We start from the raw sequence: 16,079 nt of genomic DNA, 5'->3' as shown, positions 1-16,079 counted from the left end.
AGGGTGGAGGTTGCTAAAAACCGGCATATGGATAATTGCAGGTAAGTAAACAATTTAATTAATAAAACGAATTTCGTAGTGCGCCTCGCATCGCAAAATGCAATGCAGTGCGAGCTACGAAATTCGTTTTATTAATTAAATTGTTTACTTACCTGCAATTATCCATATGCCGGTTTTTAGCAACCTCCACCCTGCCCCTCCCCCTCCCCACCCTCCTGCCCCACCGTAACCCCCTCCACGAGCCGTCGCTGCCTACAAGTGTGACAATTCATACTAGTCCAGGTCACTGAAAGCTATAATAATGATGTGAGCGAATGGTGTCATTCATTTTTAAAGTATATTAACTTATTAAACACCGTTGTGCTTATCTCAAACTTTGACAGACAGTGCCACCATTTGGTGGACTGTCACTAGAACTGGAGCTGACAATTAAGTGCAGTTGCCGAGCACCAGAAATCATTGGCTCAAATTAAGCACTGTTCTTCCCCCTAACATCCTGTTTGATTCAGCACCTGGTCAAACTCTTTCTAATATGATTCCGTATTTTCAGTGCTGGAATAGTCTCAAAAGCAACTGTTGTTACCGTGCTGGGGTGGCACCTCTATAGGCACCTCACAAGTCATTTCTGACTCAGAAGAGGCTGACGCGGAACCGATCATGCGATGCCACCTAGTGACGTGCAGAAGTACTGCTTGAGATTTTCTGAATCCAGTTTGATGCCTGGGAAATATTCTAAGGTGAGGAGTCTGTGGTTAGATGAAGTCTCTAAGAGAAATAGCCTTACCGAAGGTAAGTAACTTGTTCATTAAAGTAAAACATTTGGGGTCATATGTATCAAGCAAATTCGCATTCGCAAACGCGGAAATTCACAGAATTTCGGCGTTTGCGAATGCAAATTTGCTAAATGGAATATATCAAAGAAAAGCTGCTGCAAAACAAGGAATCGCAAAATTTGCAATTCCTTATTTTGCAATTGCATTTAAGGAATCGCAAATTTTGCGATTCCTTAAATGCAATGTATGAAGCCCCAAAAAAATGCAAATTGTCCTTAAAGAATCGCAAATTACCACCAACTTCAAGTTGGTGGTAATTTGCAAATTCCTTGAAAAATACACATTTTTCAAAGTGCAATGTGACGCACATACATGCCTTTAGGGCATGTATGTGCGCCACATGTGCACCCATGCTTATTTCACGGGTACAACAGGGTGTCCTTTGGAAACCCCTGCACCCTTGAAATTATTCTCAATTTGCGATTCTCAAATTGCGAATCGCAAATTGAGAATAACTTAACATTCATTCCTATGGGCCTCCTGGCCCATAGAAATGAATGGGAAATTATTCCTTAATTGCGAATCGCAATTAAGGAATACTAAGGATTCGCAAAAAAACTGCGATTTTCTACATGCATCCCAATTTGCGATTCTGAAATAGCGATTTCTAATCAAAATTACATCAAAATCATACATAAAAGATTTACATCAAAATCGCCGGTTTGTGCATAAGTATGCGTATTGAGAAGGAATTGCAATAATTTTAAGCAATCACGCAATAAAAATCTATACATCCATTCACTTATTCAAAGGGCTTAAGTTTGCCTGGAAACAGCACATGTTAAAGTTATGATGGAAACCTACCAGCAAAGTTAAAGGTTCACCCTGAATTTACGCTGATGAATGGCTAGTCCGAAATGTTTTTTTTGCAATGTATAGTATGTCATGATGAGGGTGAATCATCTACTGTAGTTGCTCGCTTTTGAACTACAGGTGGCAGTCGCGAGCCTCGGGTTCCCGGCAGTACCTGGCAGGCGGAGAGAAGTTTGAACTTGTTGTGCCTCCCACGGACTCTCTCAGGTGCAAAGGTGCGTTTGCAATGGCAGGGCAGGAAGTGACGTCAGCGGCTGGTTAATGAACACACCCCAGTCACCTGGGCAGGGCAGGGCTGCGGGGAAGACAACAGAGGCGCAAGGAGCAGGCAGGCGGGCGCCCAGCGGCCGGGCACTGGAGCAGGCACCATGGCGGGAGAGGGCGCGTCCTCCTGGGAGATGGGGCTGCTCAAGACCTTCGACTGCGCCGAGTTCTCCAACTGGGAAAAGATCGGCTCGGGCGGCTTCGGGCAGGTGTATAAAGTTCGGCACGTCCATTGGAAGACCGACCTGGCCATCAAGTGTCCGCCCAGCATTCATGTGGACGAGAAGTAAGCATAAAGCCCCCACCATGGGTTACGTGCTTCTTACCCCCGTTGCACTCAGTGTTTTTAAGAAGGCGTGTGTATGTGCGTGCAGTCTGCGCTGTCAGCTGGAGGAGCGCGCACCCCTGAGGTTAGGAAGCGGCTGTGGTGTTTGTTGTGTTCCTGGCAATCCCCAGGGACGGCTGGAAACCCCCGTTGCTAGTGTTGCTGCACACCTGAGCTGCCACTTTGTGCTTTTTTTTTGTATTATTTATTAATATTTCCTTTTATGTTCTTTAACTTTTCCATATTAACATTTTATTTATCTGCATTTAGTCCCTGAATTGTTTTCTCTGCCCAAATATTCAATCACGGAGTTTGATGTTTCCCCTGGCCATTGCAATATGGCAAAAGTACCGCGTGGTTACAAGGATAACGAGTTTGTAGTTCTGTAAGATCCGCACCCGGTCAAACGCACAGTATACTTGCAATCCTCGCAGTCAGTTTTCCTGCATTTTCTCACGGGATCGTTGTTTCTTTAAATGCTTTTTTACTCTTCTGGCTTTGTATATTAATCCAGTACACGAATGGCATATTCTTGGGCAAATGAGATTGTCGCATTTAGCCCTTGCTGTTAGTGCAACAAGGTTTTCTTTGCACTGTGTTGCTCTGAATCTGTAGTGCGCATCGTGTAACTTGTTTGAGGTGTGCATTTGTAACCCGCTGTCTGCGCCCAGGCTAGTCGCGTGCTTGCCATCCATGGCTGAATGCATCTACTGTGGTTCCGCACTGCTGCCCCTCCCCGTGCAGAATGTGACAATGCACCCCCCAAGCCTCACTCCTCCCCATCTGCACTGGCTCAATAGGGGGGGCACCTAAAGGGTTGATAACCCCCCCCCCCCCCGTGCAAAAGGTTGCGTCATGCCTTGTCATAGTTGTCATGCTGCTACATTGTCATTTTTAACCTCGTGTGCTGTTGGCGCGCAGCGAAAGAATGATATCAGGTGTGCACTCTTACAAAGGAATGTAATGCAGAAATGTTTCTGTGGGCGACAGGTTCGAATCGTGACTCTGTCTCGGGTTCCCGAGATCGATAACCTGTTATCATGCACTTGGCGATGGTAGAATCTGTTATTGTGACACTTGGATAGCTCAGTGAGAATGAACACAAAGGCAAATGAACAATTTGCATAGCCCATACAGTTACTTTTTATAATTGTTCCTCGGGGATGGCTGCCCGTTTGAGCTGCAGCAGTAACACTTTATTCAGGCCCTGCACTGTGGCGGCATGGTGTCACAAACACAGTCCACCAACCCCCCCTTCTATATGCACCCTATACAGATGTGATATATATTATACACAGTGTTCCTTTGCTCTATGTCTAGGGTTGTGTTGCGCTATAAAAGTACCGCGCTTATTTCCGATGCTGCTGCTCTGCATTGGAGCAGTGACAGACGTTCCTGCATGGGGTTGCTTTGTTGTTTCCTATCCGGATTCTACGGTTTTTCGTTGTCTTGAGTTACTTCCCATTTGTATAGGACGTTTCTACCGCTGCTGTCTGTTTGCAGAGTTCAGGGTTTGCAGGCCAGAGCCAGCATGGCTTTTCCAGTCGTTTGCAAGACAGCTTGTGCATGGCTTATGCAAACAAGTAGCTGCAACTGTCTGACCCCCGCCCTGTTTTACCAGTTGCAAGCTGGAGCCTGCATGCCTAATCCGGCCACTTGCAAGTCGTTGCTGGCGAGTGCCTCCTGCGTGCCTTGCAGTGACCCTTGTGCTCCTGAGGCTGCAGGTCTTGCAGTGCCTGCTGTGCTCCTGAGGCTGCAGGCCTTGCAGTGTCCCTTGTGCTCCTGAGGCTGCAGGCCTTGCAGTGTCTGCTGTGCTCCTGAGGCTGCAGGCCTTGCAGTGTCTGCTGTGCTCCCGAGGCTGCAGGCCTTGCAGTGTCTGCTGTGCTCCTGAGGCTGCAGGCCTTGCAGTGTCTGCTGTGCTACTGAGGCTGCAGGCCTTGCAGTGTCTGCTGTGCTCCTGAGGCTGCTGGCCTTGCAGTGTCTGCTGTGCTCCTGAGGCTGCAGGCCTTGCAGTGTCTGCTGTGCTCCCGAGGCTGCAGGCCTTGCAGTGTCTGCTGTGCTCCCGAGGCTGCAGGCCTTGCAGTGTCTGCTGTGCTCCCGAGGCTGCAGGCCTTGCAGTGTCCCTTGTGCTCCTGAGGCTGCAGGCCTTGCAGTGTCTGCTGTGCTCCTGAGGCTGCAGGCCTTGCAGTGTCTGCTGTGCTCCTGAGGCTGCAGGCCTTGCAGTGCCTGCTGTGCTCCTGAGGCTGCAGGCCTTGCAGTGTCTGCTGTGCTCCTGAGGCTGCTGGCCTTGCAGTGTCTGCTGTGCTCCTGAGGCTGCAGGCCTTGCAGTGTCTGCTGTGCTCCCGAGGCTGCAGGCCTTGCAGTGTCCCTTGTGCTCCTGAGGCTGCAGGCCTTGCAGTGTCCCTTGTGCTCCTGAGGCTGCAGGCCTTGCAGTGTCCCTTGTGCTCCTGAGGCTGCAGGCCTTGCAGTGTCCCTTGTGCTCCTGAGGCTGCAGGCCTTGCAGTGTCTGCTGTGCTCCTGAGGCTGCAGGCCTTGCAGTGACCCTTGTGCTCCTGAGGCTGCAGGCCTTGCAGTGACCCTTGTGCTCCTGAGGCTGCAGGCCTTGCAGTGTCTGCTGTGCTCCTGAGGCTGCAGGCCTTGCAGTGTCTGCTGTGCTCCTGAGGCTTCAGGCCTTGCAGTGTCTGCTGTGCTCCTGAGGCTGCAGGCCTTGCAGTGTCCCTTGTGCTCCTGAGGTTGCAGGCCTTGCAGTGACCCTTGTGCTCCTGAGGCTGCAGGCCTTGCAGTGACCCTTGTGCTCCCGAGGCTGCAGGCCTTGCAGTGACCCTTGTGCTCCTGAGGCTGCAGGCCTTGCAGTGACCCTTGTGCTCCCGAGGCTGCAGGCCTTGCAGTGTCCCTTGTGCTCCCGAGGCTGCAGGCCTTGCAGTGTCCCTTGTGCTCCCGAGGCTGCAGGCCTTGCAGTGTCCCTTGTGCTCCCGAGGCTGCAGGCCTTGCAGTGTCCCTTGTGCTCCCGAGGCTGCAGGCCTTGCAGTGTCCCTTGTGCTCCCGAGGCTGCAGGCCTTGCAGTGTCCCTTGTGCTCCCGAGGCTGCAGGCCTTGCAGTGTCCCTTGTGCTCCTGAGGCTGCAGGCCTTGCAGTGCCTGCTGTGATCCAGGAGCTGCAGGCCTTGTGTTGGGGTTGGGCTGTGGTCATTCTACGGTAGCCCTGCCTGCACGAGGTAGTGAACAACAGTTATTTATAACTCCAATTTTATTTTTAGGCAGTTTTCAGCTTTGGAATTGCTTTTAAGTGGACTCCAAGGAAGAAACTCTGTTTCCTTAGTGGGACTTTGGGCAGTATATCCCCAGATCTAAGGAGCATACAAGTGGTAAGGGGTTTCACCGCTGTGAAAATCGTCTTCCTGTGGAAAAAACCTTAAAAGAAAAAGACATTTGTAAATTGACTTTCGTGATTTATTTTCGTCCTTATGCAGACTTTCCTTTTGTGGAAATGTGGCATGTTTATATTTAACACATTTGAAAAGTTCGAGAAAAGTTTGACTCTCAGTAGTCTTCCAGGAGACTGTATGTGTATATCTATATCTATCATTTTTAGAATCTCATTAGAAACAGATTTGTTTTAAATTGATGGATAATTCTGCAGTATCAGAACAGAATTCAGACTTATTCCCTCCAGCCTATTGTGAAGCAGGTTCTTCGAGCATATAAATGAAATCTGCTTTGAAATGTATATCGTTCCTTATTTCGTCAGTTTGGTTCTATTTCACGAAATAATTTTTTTACGATTATGCTGTCTATTATTTCGCACTTGTACCTATTGAACCGTAGGCACATAAAAGTCAATCGTAGTTGAAGAATGATAGGCTGCCCCGTCTAGAGGGCCCAAACTCCCATAAGGCAAAGGAAGGCAGCAGCCTTTGGGCACCTCTGCTAGGCGATGCCAGCTTATAATAAAAGGCCCTGGACATAGCAGTTTTGTTTAGTGGATGCACTGCGCATTTGCTGCAAAATACGGTTTTGCCAGAAGCTCCTAAAATCCATGCACTGTTTGCAAAAAATTTTGTTATGGCGTCAGCCCGCTTTATTTACCCATATGCACGATGATGAACTTCAGGAAGTTCAATGAAAGAGCCACAGATTTTTTTTTTAAGCCTGGATAGAGACCGCTTTAGCTCTCAGCCGGGCTCGTGATAACAAAAATAGAATGTGGAGAGAATAAACAAGCATTGGCAAAGCCTATTCAAGTGCTATTTCCTCTGCAAATGTGTTTTAGCCATGTGGTACTCCTGCTTGGCTGCTGTCAGCATGGCTAAAAGTTAGTGGCATGGAGTGCCCTAAGGTAGAATAACAAAGTGTAGAGTGTCGTGTATTGGAGTGGCGTAGAGTGCAGTGGCATAGTGACGCAGTGTATTGCGACATTGAGTGATGTAGTGTTGCATAGTTTAGTGACGTAGAGTGCAGTAGTGCAGAGTAAAATGGTATAGAGTGCAGTGACAGTGCAGTTTTTAGAGTAGAGTGCAGTCTCATGGAGTGGTGAAGAGAAGATTAGAGTGGCTCAGTGTATTGGGGTAGAATAAAGTGTATTGGCATGGAGTGGAGTATGCATGGGGCTGTAGCACACTATCATTCCAGAGTGTTTTTTTTTAAATGACATTCCATTTGCACAGACTTAGTTTTATTAATAAAACCATACAGTATACAAATGATGTGTGGAAATGGCCTTGCCTAGTGTGATGATTTGTTTCGATCATATAAGATTTTTTTAGAACAAATTTCAGAATAAAACAAGTGCTTCATTTGTGTTCCTGTTTATGACCTATTCTGACATACTTGTACAGTTCATTTACATGCTGTTGTGTGCTAGGAAAAAAACTTTACTATCCCCACCAGTATCCAGCAAGATTGTCACATACATTCTCTCACTTTGAAGTCAGGGAAAGGAAAGGAAACATACGTAAACAAAAATATTCTATCAATGTGTAGTGGTTTAATTTTTATTTTATTTATATTTTTATGGGTGGTGACAATCTAGTAAATAGACTCTCTCTTTGGGTTGCAAAGATGAGAGCACAATGTGCTTTTTAAAATACCCCTCACACACTAAAAAAATCCAGTAGTGTCATGCTTCATCATTGGGGTCTTCCCGTCCCTCTACGGGGCGGGGCGTGCTACGACCTGACCGACTACGCGGGAGCACTAGTATGGTGACAGGACTATGTGACAGTGCAATGTGGGTGATGTCAGTGAAGTGTAGGGACCTAACGATGTGTGGGAATAAAAAAATTAAAAATCCTCTGGCTAGTAGAAAAAAACAATTTATTCACTTCCCTAGCTGGGGATGTTAAGAAGGGGGTTTTGAGGTGGAGCAATTCGCTACAACCTGGTTGTAGCGAATTGCTCCACCTCAAAACCCCCTTCTTAACATCCCCAGCTAGGGAAGTGAATAAATTGTTTTTTTCTACTAGCCAGAGGATTTTTAATTTTTTTATTCCCACACATCGTTAGGTCCCTACACTTCACTGACATCACCCACATTGCACTGTCACATAGTCCTGTCACCATACTAGTGCTCCCGCGTAGTCGGTCAGGTCGTAGCACGCCCCGCCCCGTAGAGGGACGGGAAGACCCCAATGATGAAGCATGACACTACTGGATTTTTTTTGATTTTTTTTAGTGTGTGAGGGGTATTTTAAAAAGCACATTGTGCTCTCATCTTTGCAACCCAAAGAGAGAGTCTATTTACTAGATTGTCACCACCCATAAAAATATAAATAAAATAAAAATTAAACCACTACACATTGATAGAATCTTTTTGTTTACGTATATCAGATTGGAGGGTGATTCTGTCAATACCTCTTCACTTCCTCTACTGTTTTGAAAGGAAAGGAAACACCAAGTTTCCTCTCAAGAGGGAGCCTGACATTTGACCTTTCTTTGATTGCACATCAAATGTGACACGATAATAACAAGACTTGAAGGCCTGTTTAAGGAACACTGGTGGAAGAATACAAGGGAAGTAGGCGCAATAAGGTTTTCCTCCTTGGCAGGGATGAACTCGCCCTGGACAACCTAAAATAAATAAAGCAGGCAAATAGAAAGCCTGAAAATGTGAGCTACAAAGCCAATGGTAAGGAACATGAGGAATGTATTCCCAGGGAGGTTTTCCAAATGTCCCCAAGGTGTATTTAGCAAACCAGACAGCTGCCCATTATAAAATAAAATTATTTTTCCTTCATTGTCTATTATGTCTTCTCCTTAGGCAAATCAATCCCACCGGTCAAATCTAGTCGCTCACATTCCTTGTTTTCTGCTCCCCTTTCACCTTTGTTGAACTAATTTAAGCTACCTGGTCTCGTTGCTTGCACTTATTCAATAAAATTAGAAAAATTCACTACATAATTTGTCATAAAATTTATTATTTAAACTCTGGTAGACTTATGCATAGATTATAGTTTGCGTCTTTCTGCCAATCTATCTAATGTTGCTGTTATACCACTAAAATGTGTTTTTAACTCTTCTACTGGTATCTTTCTTTGGCCTTCTGTTACGCTTCTTAGTATCTAAGGATATTTTGTTGGTTTCAGTGGTTTCTTCAGTTTCAATTGTATTTGTTTTAAATGCATTGATTCTGTAAATCCTCCTTGCCTCATGCTAATCCACCAGGAATCCTCTCCAAGCGCCTGTTTGCTTGTTGCCTTTTTCATGATAATTTTTCACTGTCTTTAAATGGCTCTCCTTAACACACCTGCCTTTTATTTATACATTTGGCTCCACTTTTCTCACTCGAATTTTGTTGTTGAATCCTCTTTGCACCTGCTTATCTATCAATAATTTGATTAATTTGTCATTTACATATTACACTTTTATGCTGGATCAATTTCCTGTAAAGAACTAAAGAAAAAAATTGTTAGCAAGGCATACATTTTGAAATTGGTAGATGATATTCTGTGAAGAATCGTAGAAATGGTTTCAAAAGGTGAAATAATATTATTTAATTAGGGGAATTCAAGTAAGGGATCATCATACAGGAAATGATCCCACACTCTCCATTGGTTAAAGTGATAGGGTGGTGTTTTTTCTTTTGTGTAGATTGTGCTATAAGAATATTCTTCAGAGTGCGCGTGAGTGCCTTGGTGGGTGGTTATTTGTTTTGCTGTATGATTAACACGGGGGACAACAGAGAAGAGGGGTTCCTACAGGGGCAGCGCATGAGAGGGGCTTAATCGTGACATTGTGCTTCTGATGAAGTTAATTAAAAGCCCCCAGATTACGATGAAGGTGACTGAGTGTGTGCTCGCACATTTTTAATCTTTTCTTCAGTTGTCTGACATTTGCTCTCATTCTGTCGAAGCGCGCTTCCAAAGTTCCAGAACATACAGAAAAGCAAGCAGTCTCCCTGATGGCTGATCCCAAAACAGCTGTATATTTCATTTTTTTCACTGACTATTTTAATATTCGGGCACGTCAGTTATTGGATAGCTACACTCGCTGCCCAGCCACACGCCAAAACTTTGGCCTGATTTAGTCATCTGATTAGTAAAGTTAGATGGTACAAGAGTGCTTGATCCAGGGATTAGTCTCATCTGCGGTACTCTGGGTCAGTGAGTCAGCTTATGTTATTGTGTTGGAAAGAGTTTGGCACAGTGCACTTAGTACAGTCCTAGAACACCGCCAAACACTTAAGCAAATGTCCCCGACGACATACGAGCATCACTGCGACTGTCCCCGCTGCGGTTAATACTGAGCTCTAAGCATCACTGCGACTGTCCCCGCTGCGGTTAATACTGAGCTCTAAGCAAGACCTTTTGTTTGTGCTGTACCCTGCTTAGACTGGCTTCTTTATTCTCAAGTCTTCGCATTGTCAAGATCCCCCAAGAGTGCGTCCCTAGGCTTGGGCCTTGATTTCTGGACATGCGACCTGCACAGTTGTACTCTTTGTGGTGTAATAATGTCTTGGTGTTCTACTGTACGCAGTTCTACGATTTCCCGTAATGTGATTCCACACTTAATGTGTCCACGCTGTATAAGCACTATACAATAGATGGTTCCCTCCCAGTGTTGGGTATGGTAAATTTTTTTGCATCTTTGGCAACGCTCCTGATCTGCAGAGAACTCCTTTGACTATGTGCTCTGTACAATTGGAGGCCCGTTAAGTAGGGGAGACTATTGAAACTATGTGCCCTGACTGCATCAGTTTAGGTGATGGTTTTAATGGGTTTGTGAATGTGCTGGCTAAGGGTTAGGCTGAGGAGCAGTGTTAGTCTGCGATTAGAGTTGGGAGAAGGGCAAAGCTCAGTTTGGGTATAGGGTTAGCTTCAGGGCTAAGCTTAGTATTTGGGTAAAGGAAACAATTGGAACTAGAGTTCGATTAAGTTTCAAGGTATAGATTTAAAGTTGCACTTTGTTAGGATTGGTGTAACTATAGGGATGGGCATAAAGTGAGGGTTAAGAGTCATGGGCGGCTCTAGGCTATGATTGAGAACTAGGGTCAAGCATCATCTTAATGCTACTGTATGATGCAGTGCCCTGGCTGTTTAAGTCAGGTGGTCTTTACAGGCATACCTCCATGTAGTGGCTTCTATTAGTGGTAGCTTTGTATAATGGCACTCTGACGTGATATACACAATCCTGGGGGTTATTGCTCAGTTTCTCTGTGTAGAGAAAGTGCAGTATAAACTGGGAAGCAGGAGAAAAGCGTGCCCCCTAAGCTTGTACAGACTGACTCAGTTAGTCATTCGTAACGACTAACCGCTAGAGATGCCGATGCCATAGTTTATTTGAGGTCATGCTGCCCTCCTTTTTTAGGTTTCACCTGTGAAATCTCTTATATTTACTGTATCTTAAAAAGGGGCTCTTATCAATTCCCATGGCCGAATTACTGTGTTCATTTGCATTTTTTTGGAACTTTTGTTAACTTCACACATTTGATACTCCTAAAGCTGTTCACTCTGTGTAATCCCCGTTCATTTTCAAGATCAGATCTCTTCCCACTGAGAAGGCAGATTGCATGCTGGAATGCAACCAGCCACAAGTGCAGTTACCTTGCAGTCAAAAGGGACTTGATTTGAATGGTACAGCAGGTGCAGTGGCACTGGGGCCAAAAGCTCTAGGGACCCCACTAAACACCTAAAATGCTATATATTTCACTACTAAACAGGCAGTCACAAGTGCAGTTACCTTTCAGACAACAGGGTTGTGATTTAAATGTTGCAGCAGGTGCAGTAGCCCTTGGCCCACAAGTTGTCATAGCAATACTAGGGGTCTAGATGAGTTCTATTTTACTACTATACAGGCAGACACAATAGCAGTTATCTTGCAGTTAAAAGGGGCTTGATTTGAATGGTGGCCTGTGAGCACTGGCACTGAGGCTAAAAGCTCTTCTAGGCACTGCACTAAATGCTGATAATTGCTAAATTTTGCTACTAAACAGGCAGTAACAAATGCAATTAGCTTGCAGAAACCAGGGGCCTGGTTTGAATGGTGCAGCAGGTGCATTGGCACCGGGCCCAACAGTTGTCAGAACTCTTCTAAACCCATAATATTCCTTTTACATCAGTGAATTCTATTTCCCTCTTCCATTTTATTTTTCATAATTTGCTTTTACCTACCTGTGCTATAGCACTAGTAACAGCATAATATATTGCATTTGTGTACATAAACAAGTCATAACACTTTATCAGACTCTCTGTAACTTACATTGTACAACTACTTAGCATGCTACAACTTGCAACAAAAAATAGCTCATTGTTAATCACACGGGGGAAGCCTAATGCATTTACCAATGCTTGTTTATCCCAGCTTGAACTACCCAAGTCAGTGTGTCATAAACACTTTTTTTTTTTTTGCTGAGTCTGTCATTTTCGCTAGATAATGACATGACTGGGTTTCTGTACTTGTTTTCCATGTCAATCAATGTCGACCGCTTTTGTTTGACGTTTAAACTTCTAGGAAATGTCCTGCCTTGTCTCAGCTGTTGCTGGCCCAAAACCGGTTTCTAAGAGATCGGTAATATACACTCTGCAAATATTCCTCTTCTCCAAGAATTTGAGAGTACTTCTTCATGACCCTTTGACAGCTTGAGGAGTCCGGTGCTTTCTGCAACATTTGAGTCTGTTTTTTCTGGTTGTACTTCGTGTGAGGATTTCGCTTTTTCCGTCAGATAAGTGAGCTGCAGAAACAGAAGTGAGCAGTTGATCGCTTCCCAAATAATTCTAGCTTCAGATGTTGGCTGTTGCCTCTTCAAGACTGGTATATAAAAAAAATGTGTTGTCCATACTAGGGTTGCATGTTAGATGTCCATATATTTTTATTTGTCATACTGGATGGTCTGTTGTTTTATGGTTCATGTTGTTGTATTGTCCAAACTGAATGGTCTGTGGTGTTCTATTGTCCTGGTCTGCTGATGTATGTTGTTTGATGGTCCATACCCTTGTACATTCCAGACTAGATGGGCCAACTTGTTGGGTTATCTTTACTTTTGCATAGTTAGTAAATTATTCGGCCGTGTTGTTGAGTTCTTCATGTTGTTGGTTAGTCCATGTTGTTGTATTGGGCATACTGAATTCTCCATACTGTTATAATATCCATGCTGTATGGTATATATCCTATTGAACAAGAATAAAAAAGTAATGCTGTTTTTGTGATTAGATGGCTCACCAGTACTGCATGTGTGAACAGACCATCATTGGTAGAGTGAACCAGTAAGAGGTCCAGAGTGCGGCAATCCTCTCAAATGCTCATTAAACCACATCAGCTGTCAGAAGTGACGGCATTAGTTTAATGCTTCTAATGACGAAATTGAGTTTCTGCACCAATGAGTCTTCTACACCAGAGTTCCGAAACCACACCAAAAAAGGACAACGCAGCAGTTATTCTAATGACCGGTCTCAATAGATTAATGTGGGAGACTTGATCTTAGATCCTAATAGGAGCTGAAGAGGCCTGTTGGGAAACCAATTCATCTCATTGTATTGCACGGACATGATTTTCCACCGTACCGGTATCAACCATTAGCATTTACCCATCCATCCCTGATTGAGTATCGAGAATGGATCCGCTCCTGTGTCTGGTAGAGTATTTTAGTTTGTCTGAAAGTATTCATTACTCTCTCTGAGGACCCTTCAGCGTCTGTTAGAGCCTGCGTCTTAGGTGATTAGAATGTGGTGAGTTACCAGTGATGATGTGAGCATGTGGTTTAAATCCCTAGCATGTATCAATCTCCGGAAGTTGGAGTGAGAGCCACTGGCTTAAGCTGGACATAGATCTTGTATATCTAGTGATGAAAACTTGTTGCATTTGACTGGTTAGTTGGAACCCCTTCATTTCCTTGTTTCTTGGATTTCCACCCCATTGACTGCTAATAAAGAGAAACTTGCTAATGTGTAGGGCAAGTGCTTACAACTTGTGCTGTGAAGTAGCTTACCTGGCCGAGGATGTATCCATAGTTGTGACGATCAATCACAAACACCGTGCAATACAGACCTGTCCCTTTTAAATGTGCCCATAGTGAGAATTAGGATTATATCTCCACTATTGCTCTACCAATACATATCCGATCTGTCTTTGTATGATAAGCAAAGCCAGCACCAACAGACCTAAGATGGGTATTGCGTGTCATCTGAATGTTATATTTGGTTGATATTTTATTGAAATTGGTCATGTGAGTCTTGTTGCTCAGTAGAAATGAACGATGGTAGTGGAGAACTAGGCGTTTTTGTAGGGCTGTGCTTGTCATTTCTTTGGGTTATTGACATTCTGATTCAATACCGGCTTTCCTGGATCCATTTACGGTTGTGTTTAGGCATGTCTCTGGAAACGTGCCCTGATTTATGCCCGCCGCCCAGGGACCTGTGGGAGGAAGTTGGGTGGTGTTGCTGGATTGCCTGGGTACTCCCTTCCAAAGGCACATCTGTTTGCTGCCCTGCCCCTGATGCAGTCACAGCTTAGTCAAGAGTTCAGAAATCAACATATGGCGATGGGAACCACTCTGGGTCTTGGTACGAGTGCCGAGTTCAAATACATTTGAATCCACAGACATTTGAGAACAGCCACAGGGGAGACTTGGATTGAAAAATCTTCTTGAGCGTACATCAATTTCCTTCAAAATATGGAGTGACTTGGGAAAGTGCAGCATTTGCGAGTGTTGCAAACCACATCTATGAGCCATGGCATTCTTTTTGATTTCAGGCTTGTGCTGTGAGAGCTGTGGTGCATATTTGTCAATGGTATTTAGTGATTTTTCTGAAGGCTAGTGTAGCTTGTACCTTGGAGTGACAACTGCAAAGGGCACAGAGGCTGGTGTTGGGCACAAACCTTAGGCACCCGTTCAGAATTGCAGGCAGACTCACATTGGAAAGCGATGAAAACTGTTGGGTGCATAGCCGCATGCATTACCGGTGGATAGGTAACTGGGTAGGAATCTGAAGATTATGGTGCTATGGCTGGGCCTATACACAAATGTTTCCTCTGGTTTTAAAGTAACCCTCTGTATAGTGGTTTTTCAGATTGTACCCGGTGCACAAAGACTAACCTATAGTCAAGTCAAGTCATAACATTTATATAGCGCGCTACATACCCAGAGGGTTTCAAGGCGCTTAGGAGGGGAGGAGGATTATTTGTCAAATATCCACGTTTTAAGCTGCTTTCTGAACGCTAGGTGATTCTGGGTGAGGCGAAGGTAAGCGGGGAGTGAGTTCCATGTTTTGGCAGCCAGGTATGAGAAGGATCTGCCTCCCATGGTGGTCTTGTTGATGCGAGGTACAGTGGCGAAGGCTTGGCTGGAAGAGCGAAGTTGGCGGGAGGGGTTGTAAAAGGACAGTCGAGAGTTGAGGCACTCTGGTCCGATGTCGTAGAGTGATTTGTGTGCGTGGGTAAGCAGACGGAAAGTAATCCTCTTATTGACGGGTAGCCAGTGGAGGTCTTTAAGGTGACCAGAGATGTGTTCGTTGCGTGGGATGTCTAATATGAGCCTGGCTGAGGCGTTTTGGATTCGTTGTAGTTTCTTCTGGAGTTTAGCGGTAGTGCCTGCGTAGAGGGTGTTTCCGTAGTCCAGTCGGCTCGTGACCAGAGCGTGGGTGACTGTTTTCCTTGTTTCGGAGGGGATCCAGCGAAATGTTTTTCTGAGCATGCGAAGAATGTTGAAGCAGGAAGAGGATACGGCGTTGACCTGTCTGTTCATTGAGAGTGAAGAATCCAGGATGATGCCTAGGTTCCGTGCGTGGTCTGTCGGGATGGGTGCTTTTCCGAGGGCTTCCGGCCACCAAGAGTCGTCCCATGCAGAGGGGGATTTACCTAAGATGAGGACTTCTGTTTTGTCTGAGTTCAGTTTCAGACGGCTTTGTTTCATCCATTCGGCGACTTCTTTCATTCCCTCGTGTAGGTTAGTTTTGGCGGTGCTGGGGTCCTTGGTGAGGGATAGGATCAGTTGAGTGTCATCCGCGTAAGAGATGATGTTGAGGTTGTGTTGGCGGGCGATGGTCGCGAGGGGGCTCATGTATACGTTGAAGAGGGTGGGACTGAGTGAGGATCCTTGTGGTACGCCGCTGATGATTTCAGAGGCCTCGGACTTGAATGGTGGGAGGCGGACTCTCTGGGTTCTTCCGGTGAGGAACGAGGTGATCCAGTCCAGTGCCTTTCCTTGGATTCCGATGTTTCTGAGGCGTTGTAGAAGGGTGCTGTGGCAGACTGTGTCGAAGGCTGCAGAGAGGTCGAGGAGGATGAGGGCGACTGTGTCTCCATTGTCCAGTAGGGATCGAATGTCGTCTGTTGCTGCGATGAGGGCGGTCTCTGTGCTGTGTTTGGCTCTGAAGCCAGATTGTGAGGGGTCGAGTGATTTGTTGGTTTCGAGGAA

At 45.4% G+C, this 16,079-nt stretch overlaps 1 protein-coding gene across 1 annotated transcript in view; it reads left to right on the top strand.

Annotated features, from left to right (window-relative positions):
* The first annotated feature begins 1,852 nt into the window (after positions 1 to 1,852).
* RIPK4 (receptor interacting serine/threonine kinase 4) overlaps positions 1,853 to 16,079 on the top strand; it is a 72,201-nt gene continuing 57,974 nt past the window's right edge. Inside the window, exon 1 of the mRNA XM_086935440.1 lies at positions 1,853 to 2,196. Within this exon, the coding sequence (XP_086791566.1) occupies positions 2,015 to 2,196 (182 nt within the window). The 5' untranslated portion in view covers positions 1,853 to 2,014. The remainder of the gene's footprint in view (positions 2,197 to 16,079) is intronic.

This window comes from Lissotriton vulgaris, chromosome 8 (genome assembly GCF_964263255.1).
Source record: "Lissotriton vulgaris chromosome 8, aLisVul1.2, whole genome shotgun sequence".
Lineage (NCBI taxonomy): Eukaryota > Metazoa > Chordata > Amphibia > Caudata > Salamandridae > Lissotriton > Lissotriton vulgaris.
This window is presented reverse-complemented; position numbering and strand designations above follow the sequence as displayed.